Here is a 22,094-nt window from a genome sequence, read left to right as displayed (position 1 = left end):
AGAGTGATTGGGTTGACTTATTTAGTGAAGTCAAAAATTTTCGATTTTTGGGTGTGAAGAGAGCAGTCGGATGTAGAACGAGCTGAGTTGAGGCCGCTCGGGAAGGAAGCAAAGCTGGCTAGTGGTAATGATCTGCTGGCTAGGTACTCTGTTATCCATCAAGTTTTTGGTAATCAACACGGAGACCACTCGCCTGAGGTGTTCGTCCGAATCTTTAATAGGTAGCAATAGTAGCTTCAAATCCTCAATGACGCAAATACATGATATAAAGCAAAAAACAAATAGCAAAAGAATGAAAGTGCGGCCCTAAACATTTGGAGCCCGTCGTCTACAAATACTTTTGTCCGAAAGATGACCCAGACTCCTTTTCCACCCGACGCCTATCCATGCATCACCAGGGTATTGCCGATCAGGAATACAAGATAAAAATTGCTAGCCGCAAATAATATGCACCTAGCAAGTGATAATCAGAGCATATCCGTATTCGGGACCCAAAACAAAACCTCCTGGTCCGCCGTAGCAAAATGGTTATACTTGGGGTTGAAAGCTACAATTGCCGAATCGCCTGCGTATTCCAATTCATGCAAAGGATTGAGAACTCGATTTTTCGTAGCTGCGAGTGTATCCCATACCAAGACATTTTTGCCTCGAGATCCACTAATTACATATCTTCCATCAGGAGTAAAACAGCAGTCTCCCGCAGTGGTATGGAGATATTCACTTGATGAAGGATCCAAATTATCCGGATTGTGGTCTCCTGCTCCCAATCTTCTGGCACCACCTCTATCCCTCCTTAGGAATGCTTTCAGATGTCCGTCAAATGCATCTAGTAAGAAATGGCCATTGCCAGTCGTGCCTAGTAGTAGGTGTTTCCCATCATTCGAAAAAGCTAATTTATTCCACCCTCTTCCAATTGCTTGCGGGGAGAACTCTTGACAAAATGGTAATATGTCAAAAGTAGCAAAAGGTTCCTTGTCGAAGTTGCGGAAATCATACAGTAAAATGGATTGAGCTAGCGGAGAAGCAGTTGCAAAGACGTTTCCAGATGGATCCCATGCCACGAGATGAACACCGGTAAGATTCAAGATACCAGCAGGATTGTTGGAAGCTGCATCCCATATCCGAAGAGTGTTATCTTCAGAGCATGAAATGAAATTGTCCTGACCAGGATGGAGGGATAGACATGTGACATTTTGTTCATGGCCCTCGAAGTAACGAATGTAGGAGTTATCATGAGCCGAGAGGTAACGTATTTTGTCTGCATTTGCTTAGAATTGTTACGATCGAACACGAGGTTATGACTTACGGTCTTTTTTGGTACTGGAATGTATTATACAGTGTTCGGCATGGCCAAACATGGCATGGTTGCAACCGTACTTAGCACTAATGTTCATCTTTGAATGTCTTCCTTCGAGAACATCATAAATTTGCATAGTATTATCAGTTTCTGATGTAATAAGCTGACTGCCATTGTCATTAAAATTGATTGATTGTATAAAGTTGTAACTCGGGGGAGTTTGTCCTTTGTCAGCAGGAGTAGGAGAATGGCGAAAAAGCTTGACGCATTAGTAATTGCCAATATCTTTCGAGTAACCAAAGCTTACCTTGACAGGAGTATACAGAGAGATCATCTCCGTAAGCTTGGCAGTTGATGGTCCTGATGACACTCCATTTGCTTTCAATATGGAGGTCCCATTTGATCCTATTGGAGAGTCTATCGCCATAGGAGTAGACGACATGTTGTTTCTTAGAACTAATATCTTTTTATACTACTTTTCTTTGATGTAGAGCAAACTTTGGGAGAGATTTCTCAAAAAGTCCTGGATAATGAAGAGACGAAGAACATATCCTTGGTCTTGATTTCGATTTCAACAAAAATACAAAGCAGAAAGACTTCATTGCATTGTTCAATTTGATATCTCCACGTGACTCGGACGAAACCTTCTTATCGGGTCCGCTCCACCAGACGATCTCCGCGCTGCTCCGAGAAAGATCCCTTGATTTGGTGGACATGGATTTGCAGAAAGGTCCAGCTCCGACCCTCGGCCTACTTACTTCAATGCGATGAAAATTATTAGTTATACAAAAGAATTTCGTATAAAAAACAGTCAGCTCATGTTACAGATACTTTGTATTCTTTCTCTAATCTTTGGGCTTTCTCCTTCCTTCTTTATATGTTGCAAATCTTTTGAAAGAGAATATCTGGCTGCTTGACGAACGACTGGGGCAAGCGATAGCGATTTCCTTCTGTTAACAAGGGTAGGAGCGGGGAGCTTAGAAATATGTCTTCGACATTAGGGTGAGTTTCCAATCTATGTCCTACTCTCTGATGTACTGACGCATAATTCAGGGCCTTTGTTGCTGGTGGAATAGCAGCATGTGGAGCTGTTACTGCAACACATCCGTTCGAAACAGTGAAGATCCGGTAAGAATATCATGGCACAATACAGTAAACTATGAAGTTACTAATTCTGCAATCACAGCATGCAATTGCAAGGCGAGCTTCAAGAGAAAGGGCTCCAACCACGATTATATAAAGGGCCTTTCCATGGTGTCGCAACTATTGTACGAAATGAAGGTCTTGGGGGCATATATCGAGGAATCGGCGCTGCATACATCTACCAAATGATCCTCAATGGATGTAGGTTAGGCTTTTATGAACCTATACGAGGGACTCTTACCGGCGCATTATTTGAAGATTCGAAAACACAAAGTTTGGGAATAAATATCTTCTCAGGCGCAACATCAGGGATATTGGGTGCTGCCGCAGGAAGTCCATTCTTCTTGGTCAAAACGAGATTACAGAGTTTCTCACCACAAGCACCAGTGGGCACACAACATGGCTATAAGAATGCTATGGATGGAATGAGAAAGATCTATACAACAGAGGGAGTAAATGGACTTTACAGAGGAGTGGGAGCTGCTATGGTCCGGACAGGTTTTGGAAGCTCTGTCCAGCTACCAACATACTTCTTTGCAAAGCGGAGACTTGTGAAACACTTAGGAATGGAAGAGGGGCCAGCGTTGCACCTGGCAAGTAGCACAGCTAGTGGTTTCGTGGTTTGCTGTGTTATGCACCCACCAGGTAAGCAAATTTTGATTAGTAAATGTACACCTCGATTCTAATTTCTCTTAGATACTATCATGTCTCGAATGTACAATCAGACCGGTAATTTGTACTCGGGTATTTTTGATTGTCTGGCAAAGACTGTGAAGACAGAGGGAGTCTTCGCTATTTACAAAGGATTTCTGCCCCATTTGGCAAGAATATTACCCCATACCATCTTGACCCTTAGCTTGGCGGAACAAACCAACAAGCTGATGCGGAAATTCGAGAACCGAATCCTTCCTGCTTCGATAAAGGAGCAAGTATAGAATAAATAGCTTATGCTACAACTATCCCCAGGCACCACCACGCCACCTTGTATATCCTTATTAAGCTTGTATAATGCATGTCCCTCAAGGGCGACCGGAGAAAATAATCGGTGTTCGAAGATAGAATTTTTGGGTTGTTAAAATCATGGTAGATTATGGTCGTGCACTTTCATCCGTTGATAGATCTTGAGCATCCATAGCATAGAACAATATTTGAATTAATGTCTTCTCTTGATGGCCGTGAATCTGGATTTTGATCTCCACCCCAACCATAGATGCCATCAGTGCCCTCTGCGACAGGAAGCCCGCAAATTCCACAGCCTTTTGATATGTGGTCAGTAGTAGGTTTCAATTTGCTTGATGTCCTAACAACATTGGCGACTATACTGGGAAAGTTTTCCTCAACAGATTCGAAATATTGTGCCATTAAATCATCAATCGTTGTCGATTTCGAGGAAGCAGATATATGGGAGGGAGGCGCTTGATGCACCACTAACTCCGGTAGAGGTGAGAATGAAGTGGAAAATGTCATAATCTCTTTCTTGAGAATATCTCGTAAGGGATAAAGGAAGCCTATTCCGTATGGTGATGGGCCATCGGAGACTTGCCATGGTAATGAGAATCCACGCCCTTTCGCTGTTTCGGTAAGCGTCTTTTCTGCTAGTCGTGTAGTAGTATCACCAAATAATATGCTCTCGCAGTCGTTTCTTTTGGCGACATCCACTAGGAGTCTGTTTAATAGCGTAGACACAATATCGGCCCTAGAAGTTGCAGATGACAATGAGGAAACGATCTTTTGCAAATCAAAACTTGAGGCCTTGGTATCCTGGGTAGGTAGATCGGATATACCTAAAGATTGCCAATCAATACCTTCTAGCTGTAAAGCTTCGTGAAGTCCATAACTTGAATAAGAATGTCTGGGATATTGGTCCTTGTATTTTTGCAATCGAGCAGCAGAGGCTTCTCTGTCTGCATCATCCAGATATAGGTCGATATGTACAACAAATAGTTCATAGGAAACTCGGTTCATCCGCTCGTGTTGAATTCCGAGGTAGCCATCTAGCATATGCAGCAAGCATGATGACGAAGGTCCAAAGGAAAGTGGTAATAATAATTTCTGTGGAACTTTTGTGGATCGTTTGCCTTTGTAGGTTTCCATGCGCTTGACAGCCTTTGTTTTAATATATTGTAAGAAGCATTTTCTGGTGGAAGATTTGTATTAGTATAACTATGTACAGATGCTGAAATGTATGACGAACTGGCAAACTGATTCTGATCGAATTTGGAGTGTCGCTTGAACTTCATTACATCTCTTGCAGAGTGCAGTTGGCTGTTCCCCGGGAAGTTGGGATTCCTTAGTATTTGGCGGCGCCATCTCTTTCAATGGAAGCAATATATCCAAATAATTTGACGTTTCAAATACATAAAATGTTTCGATGTTCTTAATTATTTTTGTGCATTTGTCAAGAATTTAGAAACTTTGACTTTGACTTTGACTTTTAGTGGAGACGAGGCTGCGGCAAAATATTGTCCGAGCATCATAGATTTAACCACATAAAGTTAGCCTGATCTGTGTCTTTAAACCCGCAATGAAGCTCTGCTGCTCCGTAATATGAGAGGAACCGAAAGAGGCTTGGTTGTTGCCAGAAATCAAATACAGTCAACTTTCTTCACTATACGACAAACCTCTCATTTTCGTTTGTGAATGCTTGGAAGCTGATCTGCAACATAAAGACGAAGGACGATCTTGTTTCCATTTTCGAATTTCAGTATCCTGGTATCTAGGTAATAAAGTAGCTCTCATTTCGAGCCCGCGAGGCTGCAGCAAGTATGCGAGGTTGGCTTCATGGTTTCCTCACATTGGGGCTTTCGGCCCTGATAGCTGGTGCGCTGGAGGTCAAGATGGTACGTCAAAAGAGGCAGAGATGAAATGCTCGTTCTGATGGCGAAAGCAGGATGAGTCTAATGATAATCGACAAGTATGCGCCGGAATGTATGATCGGAAGACTTGGGGAGGCCCGACTGAGCCGCATATATTAGTTAAATGGCTTCCAACTACACAGGACTCAGACGATCCTGATCCAATTGCAAGTATGATTATTTTTGAGTGGAGGGACTACGACCTTGTTGGTGTATTACCAACCGTAGACAGCATACAGGTATGAGTGAATCAATTGGTGAAAGTCTCTTTTGAATCATCCACCCGCTGATACACGAATCTAGAAAGAATTCATTTGCGACCCAGAAAATATCAGCAACGGTTTTTGTAATAGTAATCAAACTGGACAATTCTTATTGGCGCCAAACGCGACGGAAAAATCGATCAATCAAATCTACACAGGAGCCGTTCATCTTAACAATACTGGCCCGCCGATCAATTATCCCATCAAGAAAACTGGTTATTATTGTGTTGGCACAACTGGGTATTCTCCTTCAAATGTCAAATACACTGCGGTTGTGGAGTTCCGAAATGCCTATGGGGAGCTTCCTGCAGCACAAATACCAAAACTGCCATTTTATGGTATCATCACAATTGTTTATGCTGTTATGGGAATGTGCGTTATCTCATCTCCCAAGTTTACTGCTGAAGCTAATGATGAAATGACAGTCTTTGGGCCTTTCTATACGTGCAACATCGAGAAGATATTCGTCAGTATCCCCTATCGAGTCTGTTGATCTGTACTAACTTTTCCCATAGTGCCTGTACAGAACTATATTACAGCAATCATTGTATTTTTGATAGTAGAAATGCTAATGACCTGGGGATTTTATGGTACGTTTATTTTTTGGTGCTATTGGGATCATGCTGACAATTGTAGACTATCTCAATCGATCCGGCAGCAGTGTTGGTTCGAAAGTGATGATGATAATTGTTGCTGTGCTAAATGCGGGCCGCAATTCATTCTCATTCTTCTTGCTTCTCATCGTCTGCATGGGTTATGGTGTCGTCAAGCCTAGTTTAGGCAAGACTATGGTTTATGTCCGATATCTTGCTGGAGCACATTTTATCTTTGGGCTGATTTATTCTATCGCGAGCTTGACAATCACTCCCGAACATGCTGGTAAGACTCTCTCTTATCGGTGGCTATTCTTGTACTAACCCAAGTATAGGTCCCCTTGTTTTGTTTGTTATTCTTCCATTGGCAGGGACTCTCACGGCATTCTACGTGTGGACTCTCAATTCCCTAAACTTGACCATGAAGGATTTGAATGACCGCAAACAAACTACGAAATCGGGAATGTACCGCAAGCTCTGGTGGTGTATTCTTCTCTCGATTATCGTTATATTTGGCTTCTTTTTCTTCAATTCATTTACCTTTGCTTCGGCTTCGGATCCTGACTTTGTCCCTTTCCACTGGAAATCCAGATGGTTCATTCTCGATGGTTGGCTCAATATTGTCTACTTGTTGGACGTCGGATTTGTGGCATGGGTATGGAGACCGAGTGCAAACAACAGAAGATTCGCCATGAGTGACGAGTTGGCACAAGATGATGAGGGATTTGAAATTGCCGATTTTGGCGCCGAGGATGATGACGAAGATGATGTTGAGAATTCTGCCGCTCGCCGAGGTGACCGAACACAGCCTGGCCAAGAAGGAGCAAGATATGATCCTCCACCGGGAGCTAATACCGCAAAGGAAATCCCAAGAGAAAGTCTTGATGGTGAAACAATTTTTGCGGTCGGAGAAGATGCTGACCGCTGGTCGGATGAGGACGATGACGATTCAGAGGCGGGGAAGAAACTTGTGGGCGGAAAAGGGAAAAAGGAAAATGATTCGGACGCAGATTAAGCAAGTCTACGCGCTTGTGTATCATAGTATTAGTCGGCGTTGGGTATTATTGGTCAAGGAGAAAATAGCATTTTCATTTGCGAGGTCAGGGGGATTTGTCATAGCATTTGTACTTGTTTGTTCTTCTATCAAGGTATTTGTCTAGAATACAATTTACGGATTCATAGACTAGATTTATATGTATAAATTTTTCTGATAAAGTGAGACGCCAAATTAGTGTGTGAATGCAATGGTGAATTGTGAATTGTGATTAGTAGATGGAGATTCCGTGCTTGTAAATCAAACCCTTATTTCTTCATTCTCGCTACCCCTATTTCAACAAAAGTGATCCGATTGTCAGGCGTTCTGAAGTGCGAAGGGACCCGAAGCTTATCAAACGTGGATGCTTCATTGATATGTTCCGTTCCATCCATGCTTTAAGAAACCAATTTGTACATCGCACTATTTCCAAAATGACTAATACCGTGATGAATAGCAACATATCGTCTTCAAGAGCATTAGTAGGATATCTAAGTCCTCTGTTGATATATCTCAGTCTAATCATGTATTTGTGACGAACTTTACCTAGCATGCAGTTGAGAGGATTTAGTTCTATTAGCTATAGGGAGGTCAGCTAGGCTGATAGCGGTGATACTGGTTGTTGGTCGATAAGGCTTCATCTAGTCCGCTAGTGCGGTAAAGATTCTTCAGATGATTTAAATGTATGTCTGTTTGGTGGTCTGAATACTCTACTCTAGCTACGAAGTTGGAGATATGGTATCAAGTGCCCTGTTCAGGGATTGATGGACTCAATGGGCTCTTGTACTTCAAGGTCATTAGTGGTTCCGTTGAGTTTAGATCTGTCGTCTTCTCCATGATTTGACGAGGATGAAGTCTACTTGAAGTTCCCAGTTCAACTGCTGATGATGAGGATCTACTTCTTGATTTTGTTCTAGTGGTAGTATTGAATTTTCCCAGCCTTTTCCCTGACCTTCAATTTTCGATGACGGAGAAACTTTCATTTCTAATTGCCAAATCAAGCATTTTCCAGTAGCCTGGACATATTCTGCTCGCTATCGTACAATTTATGCAAGGTGGTTGTTCTTGCACACATTATACGAGGCAGATGATTACTCGTAGTCACCTCGCACTTCTTTTCTTGTTTGAGCTTCTTTGAGGAAATCGCACCATGTTAAGTTGTGCATGTTGTGCCTCCGCATTCGAAACCTGGCATTTGAGCATTACCTCATGTTGTGATGTCTCATCTCGGCCTGGCGCCAAGGCAGTGGATTATGGGAACACAAATAAAACTTCAAAGGTTGGGGATTTTCCACGTACGCAAATTCTCCCCTCACTTCAGCTTACACACCCTTCTAGGCCTCTGCAACAGACCATGATTACCGAGGACTAAGAAACTATTCTGATAGGAGTGAGGATTAACACAATTTCGCCAGTAAATGGGAATATCGACAGCTTTCTGTCCAATTCTCACCACGATCATTCCAATATCATTCCCTGACTTTCTTGCCTTTATTGGAAATGCAAGGACGATTCCATCAGGCCGAAGCAAACTTCTCCAGCGCCTGAACAGGTTTGAAGCTGCAAATGGCGATCATAGAGATACAGCTAACTGCGCCGCAGTTCGATTTTACACAAAATAAGTTGATCCTGCCGCTTCAACGGTTATGGACAGGCTTCTGTTACTATTGAGCAAAGCTGGCGCTTGCCGGCGGGTCGGCTCTTGTGATATAACCAATGCAGAATCGCCCGGGTAAGAAAGATTCCTGCTACAAAAAGTACGAGGTTTGAGAAGTCTCGCACTGCATTCCCAATTTGATAAAAGTGATACTATTGTATGAGCTTCGTGGCACTTTCTCAAAATTGCGAAATTGGGCCAATGTTGATGTTGAGGACTGGATAACAATACAGTAAGCTCGTGTTTCTGTCCAGGAACCACGGGTCCCATAAGCCTTGGGGTCGAAAATCATCGAGTGATCTCAACGACTATGCCGAAAGAAATAAGATGCCGATGAAATTCGGGATTGTGCCCAGTCTCGAATTAGTAACCTGCTTCAATCTTCAATTATCAAATGGTAAGATTACTAGATCTTACCTCTACGGCGGATCTTGAGATGTCGGGGTTACTGAACTCCGGCTTACTAACACCACATTTACCATCTTCTGAATGAATGAACACCGTGACATCAATCCTGAGCAGAATTGCATTATACAGTGGATCTTTCAATATATTATCACCATGAAAGATACTAAATTCATGGCAGAAGGAGACCACACAATATGTCTATAAAATCATGGGCATGAGCATCGGTTTCCGTTGATAGAGAGGTGCATTCAGCTGGGTGTATTTTGGAGTCCATTCATCCAAAGATGATAGCGACTTTTCACTATCATGCGAAAAAAAGGAAAGCCGAAGGAACCCAGGGTGTATGATGCATACTCCTTGAACTTTGATGGTGGTGGATTTCAGGTACGTACTCTTACCATATACACTTCTCCTACGGCTTCTTCATGTATTTTTTCTCCCTATCATCGCTGTCGTCCTCTCAATCTTCTCCATTCAAAAAATTATCTGCATGTTTCTCATGTCTGTTCTTCTTGAATAAATTACAACTGTCAGCAATTTCAGGCACTATGTTTGTTTGCCAAGATGAACTAACACTGTCTCTCGTGGTTCTTCTTCGAGCACTTCATACATCACTGTGACTGCCTGCTGTGGCGACATTGATACAGTCCCATCCTCAAGAGTTATCTGTTACGGAACTTCAAGCAATACTTTTCAGCGCTATTCCAGCTTGCTTCTTGCTCGAGTCGTTCCACCAAGGTTAACCTACACGCTGCGTTTGATCCTTCACTTAATATCGGGAGTGCGGTTAATTTATTCAGGCGCTTTTATTGTTGAGCATACGGTGCAATTGAAGAGGATCGAGCTTTAAGTGTGCCCCGCTATTTTTCATGGCACTTATCTCAAGTCGAGCGAATGCTGTGTCCAGTTTATCTTCACTGCTGATACATTTGTTAGTCAAAATGGAGAACTAGCATTCAGACTACAGAATCGACGGTAGGAATATATGGGCAACGATGCGCAAACAGAGAAAATACTCGTATCCCTAGGAAAAACGCATCCGTTACAGTGTTTTTTATTTTTAAAGAAGAGACCCTCTCCTGGAGACTTCCACAGAACCCGGATTTACCTTATATCAGAAATTGGGGTCAAGAGTTTCCTAAAGGATAGAACTTTTAGTTAAATCCTCAAATTATGGGACGAACCAAAGGCCTCAAAACTAATGTACAACCAGTATTTGTACGGATAAACATCTGAGCTATGTAACGACATGGGTATTAATGCCTGTATTGCAGATGTGTTCTGAAAATGTGTTTCCATACATTGAAACTCCCAACCGTATCGAAGTTAATTCAAGTCAAGGGCTGCCACAGACTCCCCAGTAAATATTTGAACTCGATTTCTCTCTGCATTCGGGAGGCAGACCGAAACTCAACAGCTGCAGATAAAATATAGGAACGAAAGTTTAGGCAGAAGTTTCGGGTCTAAATGCGGCCCGCGACGACAACCTACTTGGCTGCCCATAAGGATTCCGTACAATCACTATCTTTTTCCTATACAGCCTCTTCAGCGACGGGAAAACACACAGGCTCATTTTAAGCTCAATGTCGATAAGCTTGATGCTTAATGCGTGTTCCATAGCCTCTCTCCTAAGAAAACGGGAATCACTGGTGAGCGTTGTTTCTAGTCCTTCTCAACGAATAATCTATGGCTAGCTATGCAGATTCTCCCTCTTTAATTACAGGGTTTAAAGCGAAAGAACGGTTCCGAAAATTAGTCGGTAATGTTAGTCTAGGCTATGTACTTCTACAGACTAATACTGTCTATAACTGACATTATGTCACCACGTCTATTAGCTTTTAGGTGAGGGCGCAAGTTGACCAATCATACAGCCTTTCCTCTATTTGTCGCTAGTCCTTATTCTTTTCTCCAATCAATTATAACACAGAATGACAATCCATTCTCTCCTTACATGAAGGAACGGTCGCAAAACCATTTTCGCGACAGTCAACACTCAACACCTTCCTAGTAAGAAGTAGCATTTAGTTGATCTACAGAAAACCCATGTATTATCAAAAGTTTAAATCATCGGAGGCTGAGTTTCATCCCATGTCAGCCACGTTCTCAACTCACTGCATACCCAATTAGGTTTAGTGGTCAGCCCTACGATGGCTGTGATGCCCCACAGGCATTACTAAATGAGGAAATTGTTAAGTTGGTGATGAGATGTTTTGATAAGTATCGTAATTATGGGTTGAAGGATTTCGAGGTGTCTCGACTATATATTGTTTGGTCTTTTCGGCCGTTGTACTATGCACTTCCTTCCTTCCGTATCAACTCATCAGGTGCAAGCTCTCAAGCTTTGAAAGTATCTTCATTGCAATTCAAAAACTTCAATAAAACTATCTCTTTCCTAAATCTTTGATATATAAATATTCAATGTGAGACTACACTCTCCATTTTCATTCCAGCACTTGTTACACGAATCAATCAAATCACGGATCACAACTTAGAGCCATGACTATCGCCTACCGCAACGGTGTCGAAATCGGCGAACTAATCGTCTATATTCCCTCCCTATTTCTCTCCACTTTACTAGCCTTTCGTCAGGGTTTTGGCCGCAGCTCTGGCTGGTACTTTCTCATCGTCTTCTGTCTCGCCCGAGTCATCGGTTCATGCATGTCTTTGGCCGCCATATCCTCCCCTTCAGTATCTCTTTTCACTGGCTCACTCATCCTACAAAACGTCGGCCTCTCTCCTCTGATACTCGCTACACTTGGCCTTTTGAGTCGTGTCTTGGAAATCATTAATCGAAATACACATACATTTGTGCAGCCACGATTACTGAAACTCGTTGAGTTACTGATGCTGGTTAGTCTGATTCTTGGTATTGTAGGCGGAACAAACGCAAGTCATTCATATACCACAACCGGGAAATGGATTCCAGGAACGGAAAGCAAAATTTCTGAAATCTTGTCGATTGTCGCTTTTATGTCACTCCTCATTATTACCATCCTCACCAGTTTCTCAATCTCACATGCGGAGAATGGAGAAAAGAGAATTTTGCTGGCCGTTGCTCTCGCATTGCCATTCCTATCTGTTCGACTCCTGTATTCCGTTCTCTCAACTTTCGTAACTCATTCTTCCCAATTCAACTCTTTCACCGGCAGCGTCACAATTTTATTATGCATGGCAACTCTCGAGGAAGTGGTGATTGTGGCTCTTTATTTGGCGATTGGATTGACGTTGAAAGTTCTGTCAGGAGATATGGTTGTTGAAGGGGATATGCAACGGCTTCCAGGAACTCCAGATAGTGATGGGCTTGGTCAACAGACTTGAGAAAGACTAATGCAGGATCAGAGTCAAAAATCCGGAGCAGGGAATGTGGTGTTGGAGATTGCGAAGAAGTCGATTATTGGAAGGACGGTTATGTTGTTTGTACCTGGGAAAAAAGAGGATGTGGAGATGCAGAAGTATGCTCGGAAGTAAAGGGCGCTGATATGGAGCGGCCTGAATAAATGCCGATGAGTTTATTGCGTATATTTAGTGTTGGTATTAGAGAAGGTATATGGTTACATCGTGATACTCTGTATATATAAAAGCTTCTTTGTAAGATTACATAGACCGTTCTTGGATACTTAGCCTGCATATAGAATTCTTTAATTAGCATCTCAGATTCGCAAAACTGGTGCACCAAAATCTTCTACGCGGAATATGTATTAACTAGTGTTACGCAATATGGCTTTTACAAACTATCTTGAGGTGTAATTTCTTGATGTGAAAAGCAAAATTTGTGGATGAGAAAACTATTATTTCAGAATTTATTCAAGTATCTGCCAGACGAAGTGGAAATCGTTGTGGAAATGGGAAGGGTATCCTCGACACCGGATCATGGCGACTTAGTTTACAGCCTGGGCCGGTTGACAAAATAAGTGTTGAAAATAGCATTGAATGACTTATTTATTACAATCAATAGATTCCCCATGTACATCTGTATATCATCTCTGTCAATACTACTCTATAGAGAACATATTTGTATATTTTCAAGTTGATATTGGATGCTATTAATAAATGAAGTAGAATTTTATATTTTACTAACCGATATATCTTGTACTGTATTTCCATTCATTTATTTACAGTTAATCATTTCATCTTTTTATTCTTTCACTATTTAATCTTTGCCAAAAATAGTCTACGTCAAAGTAAAAGTAAAAGTGAAAGTAAAAAGGAAAGAAAAAAAGAAAAGCTCAAGTCTGTGAATGATATATTCTTCTAAAATGTGACTTGATGAGACTATGAAGAAACCGGCTTCATTATCTTCATCTCTGCACACCGGTCGAGTGATGCTTGATGAGAATTAAGGAAGAACAACTTCTTATAAGGGGGGGAAGACACAAAGCGTAGCTCATGCATGCATGTATCCATGCATCTCCCACAGCATTAATTATCCAGATTCCCATTTTCACGGGATTAGCTGCTTATTTCTGATGCAGACCCAATCGCACAGATACATATTGTACCTCCCGGCCCTCTCGAAACCTCCAAAGCATCATCACCAAACTCCAAACCCACAACCCCATAAAATATCTATTCCTTCCTCCCCTCCTCCTCCACAATCCCCTCCACTTCCATCTCCTCAAACAATTTCCCCCTCCTCCTCTTCTTCCTTACACCCCTCTCATAATCATGATCATAATCATCATTACAAATCCTCATCCTATCCATCATCTTATACCCGCAATTACTCTCGAGCTCCTGACCATCCATCGTATATCTATATTCCCCCGTCTCGAGATTAATCTCAGTTTGCCGCTTTGCGCCTAGTTGGAGGGAAATCCGATCTCGGATGAATGTGAATTGGCGGTAGCCTTTGATGGGGGATGCGGGACGCCGTCGGGGTTTTTGGGTGGTGCTTGTGGTTGAAGGGGGGAGAGGAGGTATTCTGGGGTGTGGGGGCGGAGGTGAGGGAAATGTGAGGAGATGGATTGGACTAGGTGGTTTGGGAGTTTTAGGGGATGTATAGGGTAGGAGGGTAGAATAGAGACAGATTATTTGGTGTATATATCCTCGCCGTCATTGTAAGGATCGAAGGTGAATTCGGCAGTGGTATTGGGGGAACGATCGGGATATTGTGAAAGGAGTAGGTCGAGATATATATATCTCAATAGTATGCTATAAGGGGGAGGGGGGAATGAAGAAAAAAATGTTACGAGGTTTGCCGTCTAGATCACGTGAAAGTGCTCTAGGCTCTCGAGATAGTTTATAACTAGACGTCAAGCAAGGACTTAAGTAATGACAATGATGCAATTCGTAACTAATAGTAGAGTATACTAAATGATTGATCTTGAGCACGAAGCTCTACAATAAAGAAATTCATATTGAATATATAGATCTTGATGCTCCTTGGATCACCTTGGATCACCAGTGATCCTGAGTGATCCAGCATACTTGTTTATATGCTCTGATAATGCGTGCATATAAGTTCTTAGGGTGACCGAAATCTCATAGTAAATTGAACGAATCGAAACCGATTTGCACATGGCCCAAGCTTACGAAAACAAGTCAGCTGTTACCATCGTAACATTATTAAGGATTGTATAATTATATAACGTGGTTTATGTGTGAACGAAGTGAATGACTTCAATTCAATTACTACTGTAATAAAGAACTAGGCGAACGCGAAAGAGACTAGCTCTTTTAGTAAGTCTATATAAGACTTACTACTTTCAATATGTAGCTAGCTCTTTAGACAGAATACAATTAGACATACAGGACCTACATAATCCGTGGGTGCTACGTCTTCCGTATCCTTCTCGTACCAACAGTTTATCATCGGGTCGCCAATATCACCGGGTCGCCACTTTTTTCACCATTCAGCCACTTCAATTTTGTATTATTCAACAACTACTCAATCAATTGATTGAAACTATTAAGAATCTAATAATCTAGGGTCTATTATACTATTTTGACAAGTTCTTGAATTGTGACCAGTCTTTCCACATTTACTACAACATCGATTAGTAGATGATTCCCTATTGGAATTTCCCCTATTTTGACATTTGTCACATCGAATCTGAATATCCATTTCTTGTTGTAATATTATATCTATAGCTTTTTGATTAGTAAATACTCCTCCTTGATATAATTGAGTTTTTTTAATATATCGATATTTGTTTAATATCTTATTTGTTTTTCGAAACATACAAATCTCTATATTTAAGAATGTATTCTTATAAATTAATCATTTTATATCTTTAATTAATACAATTACAATTTCGAATATAAATGTAGGAAAACTTGATTGATGTCGAGCAATTCGAGATTTCACTAAAGTTGATTGTAAAAAAGCTTCAGTTGGATTGTGAGGTGTTTGAGAGACCCAAGAGTTGGCAGATTCCAAAAGGATCGATGGAGGGGTAGGTGTACGAATTCGAATATCTAATTTCGAAAACACAGCTTAAGGATCAAATGATATTAATTCTATTTCTTGAAAGCCAGTTTTCATATTCTGAATTATAATTGATTATTAATATATAACTTTGAAAGTTATAAAGAATTCAATCTTAGAAATATAATTGATATATATCTTGATAAACTCATCAATTTGACAATTATATAAATGTTTGAGTATACTAAAATATTCAATATCAAATGATTGAGTTAAATAACTTGAATACAATAGTAACTTTATATATATAATATTATTTGAAATACTAATATTCGATATTTGCTCTTTCTTCGTTGATTAATATATTTATCAAAATGCTTTAATTATTCTAAACTTATTTTATTATTTGTCTATCTATTAGAAGTAGATTTAATAACCCAATCTATAAGAAAATCAGTTTTGGTATATCAATTGGAAAGATGAACTTATCCTTGAATTATCAGAAATAGAGGTATAGTTTCACCCTCTCCATTACTACATATAATTGCCGTATGTTACGTGACGGTTGTTATCCCACTAGTGGCTCACGTGCACTAGCCCTGTATATAAAGACCTTCTTACTTAGAATCTTCTTAGTTCTTTAGTTTTAGATTCTAAGTAATTGAATTGACTCCGTTTACGACTTTTCCGTCACACCGTAGCCCATTCTCGATTTTCTAATTGTATTGCCTTGCTTCTACTATTTCTTTCAGAACTAATTACAATTATTCCAAGGTATATTATACTTATCATAAAGCTGGTTTCATCGAAATTATAGAAATCGCAATCTTGAATATTATATTTCATCTGTATATTCGATATCAATCCAAATTACTCTTCAATAAACTTGAAATCTTCATAAAGAGCTCTTTGAAAGTTATAAATACAATTAAAACATATCTTTAATTTTATATAATATTTTACAAATCAATAAACCTAAAATTTTCCAATTCTCTTCGCACCTCTTGATTCGAGAATATAATTCGCTATATCTTCTACACTATTTAATTTAGATACAAATCCTCTTTCATCTATATCAATAATATACTAAATAAGCATCTCTTCTTCTTTTTCAATCAAATTAAGATTATTTGCTCGAGTTTCCATTCTGTGAATTCAATTGCTCATTCTATTTTATAATATAGTTCGAGGGACTTTGTAGATTTTCGCAGCCTTTCCAATTGTAAGATTTTTTGATTTTTGAATAGCTTCAATAACTAAGATTATTCTGGCCTCTTTTGATTATATTTCCATAATAATTCGTTGAAATATCGCGTCTTAAAATTGAATGATAAAAGATATTGAAAAAGTGACGACTCGCTGATAAACCACGTTATAAAAAAATATATTATATTATTGTTACGACGGAACTCAGCTATGGCTAAGCCAGGCGTCACATGATCATTGAGGAAATCACGTGGTCCCACTCGTCCCACCGATATAAGATCAGTGGGAGCGATGGGCAGGATTCCCACCGATCCCATCGATCCAAATCAAGTGGGAGCGATGGGACGTATAGCATGAAGGTCTATATAATCAAGACGGATTTCCTTTATATAGAGCTTCATGCTCAAGATCAATCATTTAGTATACTCTACTATTAGTTACGAATTGCATTATTGTCATTACTTAAGTCCCTGCTTGACGCCTAGTTATAAACCACCTCAAGAGCCTAGAGCACTTCCACATAATCTAGACGGCGAACCTCGTAACAAATATATCATTTGAAAGAATATTTAATTTTATAATAGATTTGGGATTGAAGTTATATAAAGTAAAAATAATATAGGAAATTGATTGTTTTTCAAAAAAGAGAAAAACAAAGGTCTTCCTTTATATCTAATTATTAGAGGTTATATAATTATATATCTATGAAAACCTTATGCATGTGACCTGAAATCCTGACTTTCTCATAATATGAAAAGGATGTTTCTTGTGATGCTGGTAAATTGGACACATAGTTTGCTTGAACTTTGACATCTACATTTAGATCCTTGGTATGCAGTCCCGCATAATCGGTTGTATCATATTGGTATGAGGCAGAACCGGTCGCTCTATCTATATGAGCAAATGCTGGAGGAAGGAAAATTAAAGCTTTCATGCTTCCTCTTTTGGCTTTGGAAACTAAGATGTCGTGTTTGGTGTTGGTGCTGAATTTTGTGCCAGGGCTCGGGTTTTCGGGTATCAATTTTCCAAATTGTGAGCGAGGGGCGTTTGGAAGAGGAGTCCTGGCTTTTTGCTTGTGCGTTGAGAGGGTTTTGGGACAGTGGCAGTAGGATTGGTATTAGTGAAAGAAGATGTAGAGCTTTTGCCGGAAGTGGCTGGTTGCGGATTGATTGAAATCGAATCAGGGCCTTGATACGTAAGATCTTGTGAATCTGATGTTGAGGACGGTTGGTGAGTCGATTACATACCAGACGCAGGTTGAAACGTACGTATAAAACCCATACCATCACGAATAAAAAAAGGATTTCTACTCGATTCTTCAGGTGTCATAGAAGAAGTAACAGAGTACGGACTTTCATAAGTAGATGCATTTGGTGTAATGGTTTGGCTTGTCAGATTAATATCTGCCATATTTGCTGGGCTATTTGCAGCAGCCACTCCGGAGCTCGAAGTAACTTGTTGATTTCCATGGCTATCTGGTAGATTCCGTAGAGATTGGTGGATATTGGAGGTTATACGATCGACTTCGTGTTTCTCTTCTTTTTTGTGTGAATAGAAGAGTGCTTGTACCTGAGATGATATAGCTAGATGGAAGGGAGGAGTTGAAGGATCGTAAGGAGTACCACCTGAACACGCCATCGTATGATTTGGATATCCCGATGGGAGATGTCGTGGTGCTGAATATGATAATGTATTTGGATCGCGTCTATCTGACCCCAAAGTGGCGAAGTAATGAGATTTTGCGGGGTCATATGAATTCACCATTGCTGGGTTATACTCATTTAATTCATTTGAAGTATAATTAAGACAGGAAATTGGACTACGTGCCTGATCTTTTCTTTCTAGAACAGATGACATAGAGTTTGTAGGGACTTGCATTGAATATGGACTTGCATATTGATGTTCCTGATAATTGGAGTGCAATGGCCAAGGTGTGTAGACTCCGTTGCTGAAGGTGTTTGGTGAAGCTCCAGGAACTTGGTTGAGAAAAATAGATGCATGGTTTTGAGTTTGCTGACGAGATTGTGCGGGGTGAAATGGAATTGGTGGTGTAGATTGAAGTTGGAAGTCAGAATTAGGAAGCTCATTATTCTTATCATTCTCAGTCGATGATATGCTAGCACGCCGTGGACTTGGTGATACTGAAACTCCCTTCGTCATCCAAGATTTTCGAGAACCAAAAAAGCTATTTAAAGTAGTATTGATTGAAAGTACTTTCTCTGCAGCCGATAGTTGCGCAGGCTTCTCTTCTGGTTGACTAGCACGTCTTTGACTGGCCGTATACCTGACCTCAGCATACTCACTCGTGGCAATATCTCCTGTTATTGATGTTGGCTCCTTTCTTGGCATCTGACTAAAATCCGGTTCCCCAAAAACTTGCGCCCAAAGTAATCTCCCGGCTTCTTCCAGACCTTCAACAAAACCATTCTTCTCAAATGCTTTCAAGAGGTTGTAGATTTTCTGGCCATTTGGTGAGGTGTCATTGAGGTTCTTTCGGGGTTCGAGTGGAAGTGCATCAATGGCGCGTAACTCGTTGGCTAACATAGCATTATTAGCCTCTGAACTTTAAACAGTGCTGAATGTTGGAAGTTAACAAATACGAAAGAGAGAAAGAATACTTGTTGGTGGGCGATGGAATCTATCCCTCACGGCTTTTATTCGACGATCTCGATGGAGAAAAGGCACGTCATCTTCAATTTCAGACATTTTTCTGATGTGAATGCGGATTCTTTGTGTATAGTAGTTGAAGAATTTGTTTAAATATAGAGAGGATAGACAAGTATATGTTCGACGTGCAGTAAACTGAAGGAAGGCGAAGTGGGTAGGGTAGGGTAGGTATGTAGATGAATAAGAGAAGAAACTTCTTGAACTTCTATCCCTCGACTCAGAAAATCATACGCAGTGCAAATTTATGAAAGAGAGTAAACACGCAGCCTTGTGAAAATGGTTCTGGAGCCATATTACGGTAATTGCTTACAGCTTTCCGTAAGGCAGAGCAATACGGTCAGAAAGTGAAGCAGAAGATGGTATGAAAGTCCACCAGCCAATAGTACAGCCCTTCCATATTCACCTTCCCTTCCTTTTAATAAAATTTCAAACAATACCATCAACCTCGAACTAAGTTACCCAACGGTGGTTTAGTTCAATGGTCAAGTGGCCGTCTCTTGTTTGTTCAAGCGTTAATGTCTTTCATGTTGTTGTGTTTATAATAATTTGCTACAAATCTTTACTACTACCACCAATCTACTAACCATGACCAGTGACAACCAAAGATGTAAGTTGTTATTTCTTTTGTCTTTTTTGCATGCTGGTCTGAGGGTATGAGGTTGTGAACTTGGTGATAAGCGCAGATTAAGCGACGACAGGATTCTCTGAGTGATTGATAATTTGAGAACTTCTCTCTGTCGCGAACTGAGAGGGAGATTTCAAGTAAATTGAGACATGATTTGAACAAGGAAAGTAATTGCGAACACACTCGAAACAAATTTTGATGCTTATAGCATCACACACTCTCTCATAGGTCGCCGTCCTGTTATCTGTTTACTTATTTACTGTCTTGAAATCCCCCAGATTTTTATGTCAACTTAAAAGTAAATCAATAGACAGCAAAGAAATGATATCGAAGAAACACGCTCTTTAAGAAGATATCTGCTGCATCCTTGGCAGACAGAATGTGAATGGATACTATAAGAACCAAAGAACCAACGATGCCAATGATATTGTAGCAAAATTCTATATGCTAAGTCTTGCTTCTAATACAGATGGGAACATTTCATGACAAGCAAAATGAATTGATTCGATTCTGTCTCGAATAAAATCATGTGGCCCACTATGTATTGCTGTCCTTTATCGCATCGCTCAGCATACATTTCGATATCTCCAGCAATCACAATCAATCAACTATCAGATCGTACTCCAGGCATTATCAACAGGCAGTGCGACGCCATTGATAGACTTCGCTGCATCGCTTGCAAGAAACACGACCGCCTCAGCCACCGCTGAAACAGTGATATGTGGTTCACCGGGCTTCATGTGCAAAGCGAGAACCGGTCTATGGCATCATCAGTAAACAAAAAAGGAGTAAGGAATTGTAAGGATGATCTCACGCCCACGTAGCATTCGATTCTTGATCAAGGGAATCTCGATTCGTCGAGTTGATGATGTTAGTCATTACACCTATAAATGTATCAATGTGTGCGTCTCACTTGAGGAAAAGGGGAATTCTAACCTCCTGGGCAAACAGCGTTGCATCTAATGCCTTCATCCCTAAATCTAAATGCAGTGTTCTTGGTAACTCCCAGCTAGGACATCGTTAGCTTCCACGACTTATTTCTGTTTATAGAGAATTGCGAACCAATCCATGTTTAGATGCTGTATAAGCAACCCCTGCCACAGCACCACTCAATGCAGCTTTACTAGCCAAATTGATAATGACACCGTTCTTCTTCGCTCTCATGAATGGTAGAACAGCCCTAATCAGTTTCGTGGGAACAGTGAGGTTGACTGCAATGATACGATCCCATTCATCGTCCGTGACATTGTCCGCTGATGCAAGAGCATCTATTACACCAGCTATATTCGCCAGGACATCGATTTTGTCACTAGAATCTTGTTAATATTTCTAGAGTCAGCCTCACGGCTTATGCTTTGGATGCACTGGACTTGAAGGAAAGTACGCACCCAAGTTTAGCAACACAGATTCTCACAACCTCATCGCACTCTCCATCTTTCCTCAAATCTCCTTGGTGAAAATGGAACTTTCCAGTCCACAGGTTAGTAATTTAATATTCTCTTTCCCGCAACTCCGGCTCTAAGGGAATACGACATCCTGCTTCGACTTATTCGCACTTACCATGGCTTGGTTTTCGTTTTCTAATTTTGAATAATCCATTTTACTGATATCCACTCCGAATACCATATACTGACGACTCAGAAACAACCTCGTTGTCTCGAGTCCAATTCCACTTGCGCATCCTGTCACGATGGCGACTTTCTTGAGTCCTGTTCCGTCAACCATGTTTTTTGAAGGTAAATGTAATAAATTTAAGTTGGATTAGCTCGGGAGTAATTTTTGATGATTTTTAATCGATTTATAAGATTGTCAACTCCCTGAGGTGTATGTGAAAGTGTTTTCCATACTCGTTGTGTGTTTCAGGTTGTAGAGTACGTGTCTGAATACCGGGGCATGGTATATCCAATGACAAACAGGTTAATGCGAATTCGAGGTACCTAGTGTAGGTTCAATCGCGGAAGTCTTGTAATTCCTGGTATT

At 40.6% G+C, this 22,094-nt stretch overlaps 10 protein-coding genes across 10 annotated transcripts; 4 read left to right on the top strand and 6 right to left on the bottom strand.

The window, feature by feature from the left end:
- Positions 1–467: 467 nt before the first annotated feature.
- Positions 468–1,739, bottom strand: SS1G_11362 (hypothetical protein; the record flags this gene model as incomplete). Its single annotated transcript, XM_001587320.1, has 3 exons — positions 468–1,258; positions 1,307–1,460; positions 1,605–1,739. 3 exons carry the CDS (start codon positions 1,737–1,739, stop codon positions 468–470), a joined length of 1,080 nt encoding a protein of 359 aa, XP_001587370.1.
- Positions 1,740–2,282: 543 nt separating this feature from the next.
- SS1G_11361 (hypothetical protein) lies at positions 2,283–3,126 on the top strand (the record flags this gene model as incomplete). The annotated part of the gene is made up of 3 exons (XM_001587319.1): positions 2,283–2,299; positions 2,351–2,425; positions 2,484–3,126. 3 exons carry the CDS (start codon positions 2,283–2,285, stop codon positions 3,124–3,126), a joined length of 735 nt encoding a protein of 244 aa, XP_001587369.1.
- A 402-nt stretch (positions 3,127–3,528) lies between these two features.
- Positions 3,529–4,750, bottom strand: SS1G_11360 (hypothetical protein; the record flags this gene model as incomplete). The annotated part of the gene is made up of 3 exons (XM_001587318.1): positions 3,529–3,696; positions 3,746–4,577; positions 4,635–4,750. 3 exons carry the CDS (start codon positions 4,748–4,750, stop codon positions 3,529–3,531), a joined length of 1,116 nt encoding a protein of 371 aa, XP_001587368.1.
- A 527-nt stretch (positions 4,751–5,277) lies between these two features.
- On the top strand, positions 5,278–7,166 carry SS1G_11359 (hypothetical protein; the record flags this gene model as incomplete). The annotated part of the gene is made up of 7 exons (XM_001587317.1): positions 5,278–5,280; positions 5,331–5,534; positions 5,599–5,930; positions 5,984–6,024; positions 6,074–6,148; positions 6,195–6,437; positions 6,487–7,166. 7 exons carry the CDS (start codon positions 5,278–5,280, stop codon positions 7,164–7,166), a joined length of 1,578 nt encoding a protein of 525 aa, XP_001587367.1.
- A 1,168-nt stretch (positions 7,167–8,334) lies between these two features.
- On the top strand, positions 8,335–8,542 carry SS1G_11358 (predicted protein; the record flags this gene model as incomplete). Its single annotated transcript, XM_001587316.1, has 2 exons — positions 8,335–8,479; positions 8,523–8,542. The coding sequence occupies 2 exons, from the start codon at positions 8,335–8,337 to the stop codon at positions 8,540–8,542; spliced, it is 165 nt and encodes a 54-aa protein (XP_001587366.1).
- A 2,038-nt stretch (positions 8,543–10,580) lies between these two features.
- Positions 10,581–11,064, bottom strand: SS1G_11357 (predicted protein; the record flags this gene model as incomplete). Its single annotated transcript, XM_001587315.1, has 3 exons — positions 10,581–10,666; positions 10,741–10,895; positions 11,039–11,064. 3 exons carry the CDS (start codon positions 11,062–11,064, stop codon positions 10,581–10,583), a joined length of 267 nt encoding a protein of 88 aa, XP_001587365.1.
- Positions 11,065–11,745: 681 nt separating this feature from the next.
- SS1G_11356 (hypothetical protein) lies at positions 11,746–12,567 on the top strand (the record flags this gene model as incomplete). Its single annotated transcript, XM_001587314.1, has 1 exon — positions 11,746–12,567. One exon carries the CDS (start codon positions 11,746–11,748, stop codon positions 12,565–12,567), a length of 822 nt encoding a protein of 273 aa, XP_001587364.1.
- Positions 12,568–13,815: 1,248 nt separating this feature from the next.
- SS1G_11355 (predicted protein) lies at positions 13,816–13,995 on the bottom strand (the record flags this gene model as incomplete). The annotated part of the gene is made up of 1 exon (XM_001587313.1): positions 13,816–13,995. The coding sequence occupies one exon, from the start codon at positions 13,993–13,995 to the stop codon at positions 13,816–13,818; it is 180 nt and encodes a 59-aa protein (XP_001587363.1).
- A 3,844-nt stretch (positions 13,996–17,839) lies between these two features.
- SS1G_11354 (predicted protein) lies at positions 17,840–19,781 on the bottom strand (the record flags this gene model as incomplete). The annotated part of the gene is made up of 3 exons (XM_001587312.1): positions 17,840–18,033; positions 18,091–19,359; positions 19,721–19,781. The coding sequence occupies 3 exons, from the start codon at positions 19,779–19,781 to the stop codon at positions 17,840–17,842; spliced, it is 1,524 nt and encodes a 507-aa protein (XP_001587362.1).
- A 944-nt stretch (positions 19,782–20,725) lies between these two features.
- SS1G_11353 (hypothetical protein) lies at positions 20,726–21,839 on the bottom strand (the record flags this gene model as incomplete). The annotated part of the gene is made up of 6 exons (XM_001587311.1): positions 20,726–20,873; positions 20,929–20,998; positions 21,051–21,123; positions 21,177–21,423; positions 21,503–21,579; positions 21,675–21,839. 6 exons carry the CDS (start codon positions 21,837–21,839, stop codon positions 20,726–20,728), a joined length of 780 nt encoding a protein of 259 aa, XP_001587361.1.
- Positions 21,840–22,094: the final 255 nt, after the last annotated feature.

This window comes from Sclerotinia sclerotiorum, genomic scaffold (assembly GCF_000146945.2).
Source record: "Sclerotinia sclerotiorum 1980 UF-70 scaffold_18 genomic scaffold, whole genome shotgun sequence".
NCBI lineage: Eukaryota > Fungi > Ascomycota > Leotiomycetes > Helotiales > Sclerotiniaceae > Sclerotinia > Sclerotinia sclerotiorum.
This window is presented reverse-complemented; position numbering and strand designations above follow the sequence as displayed.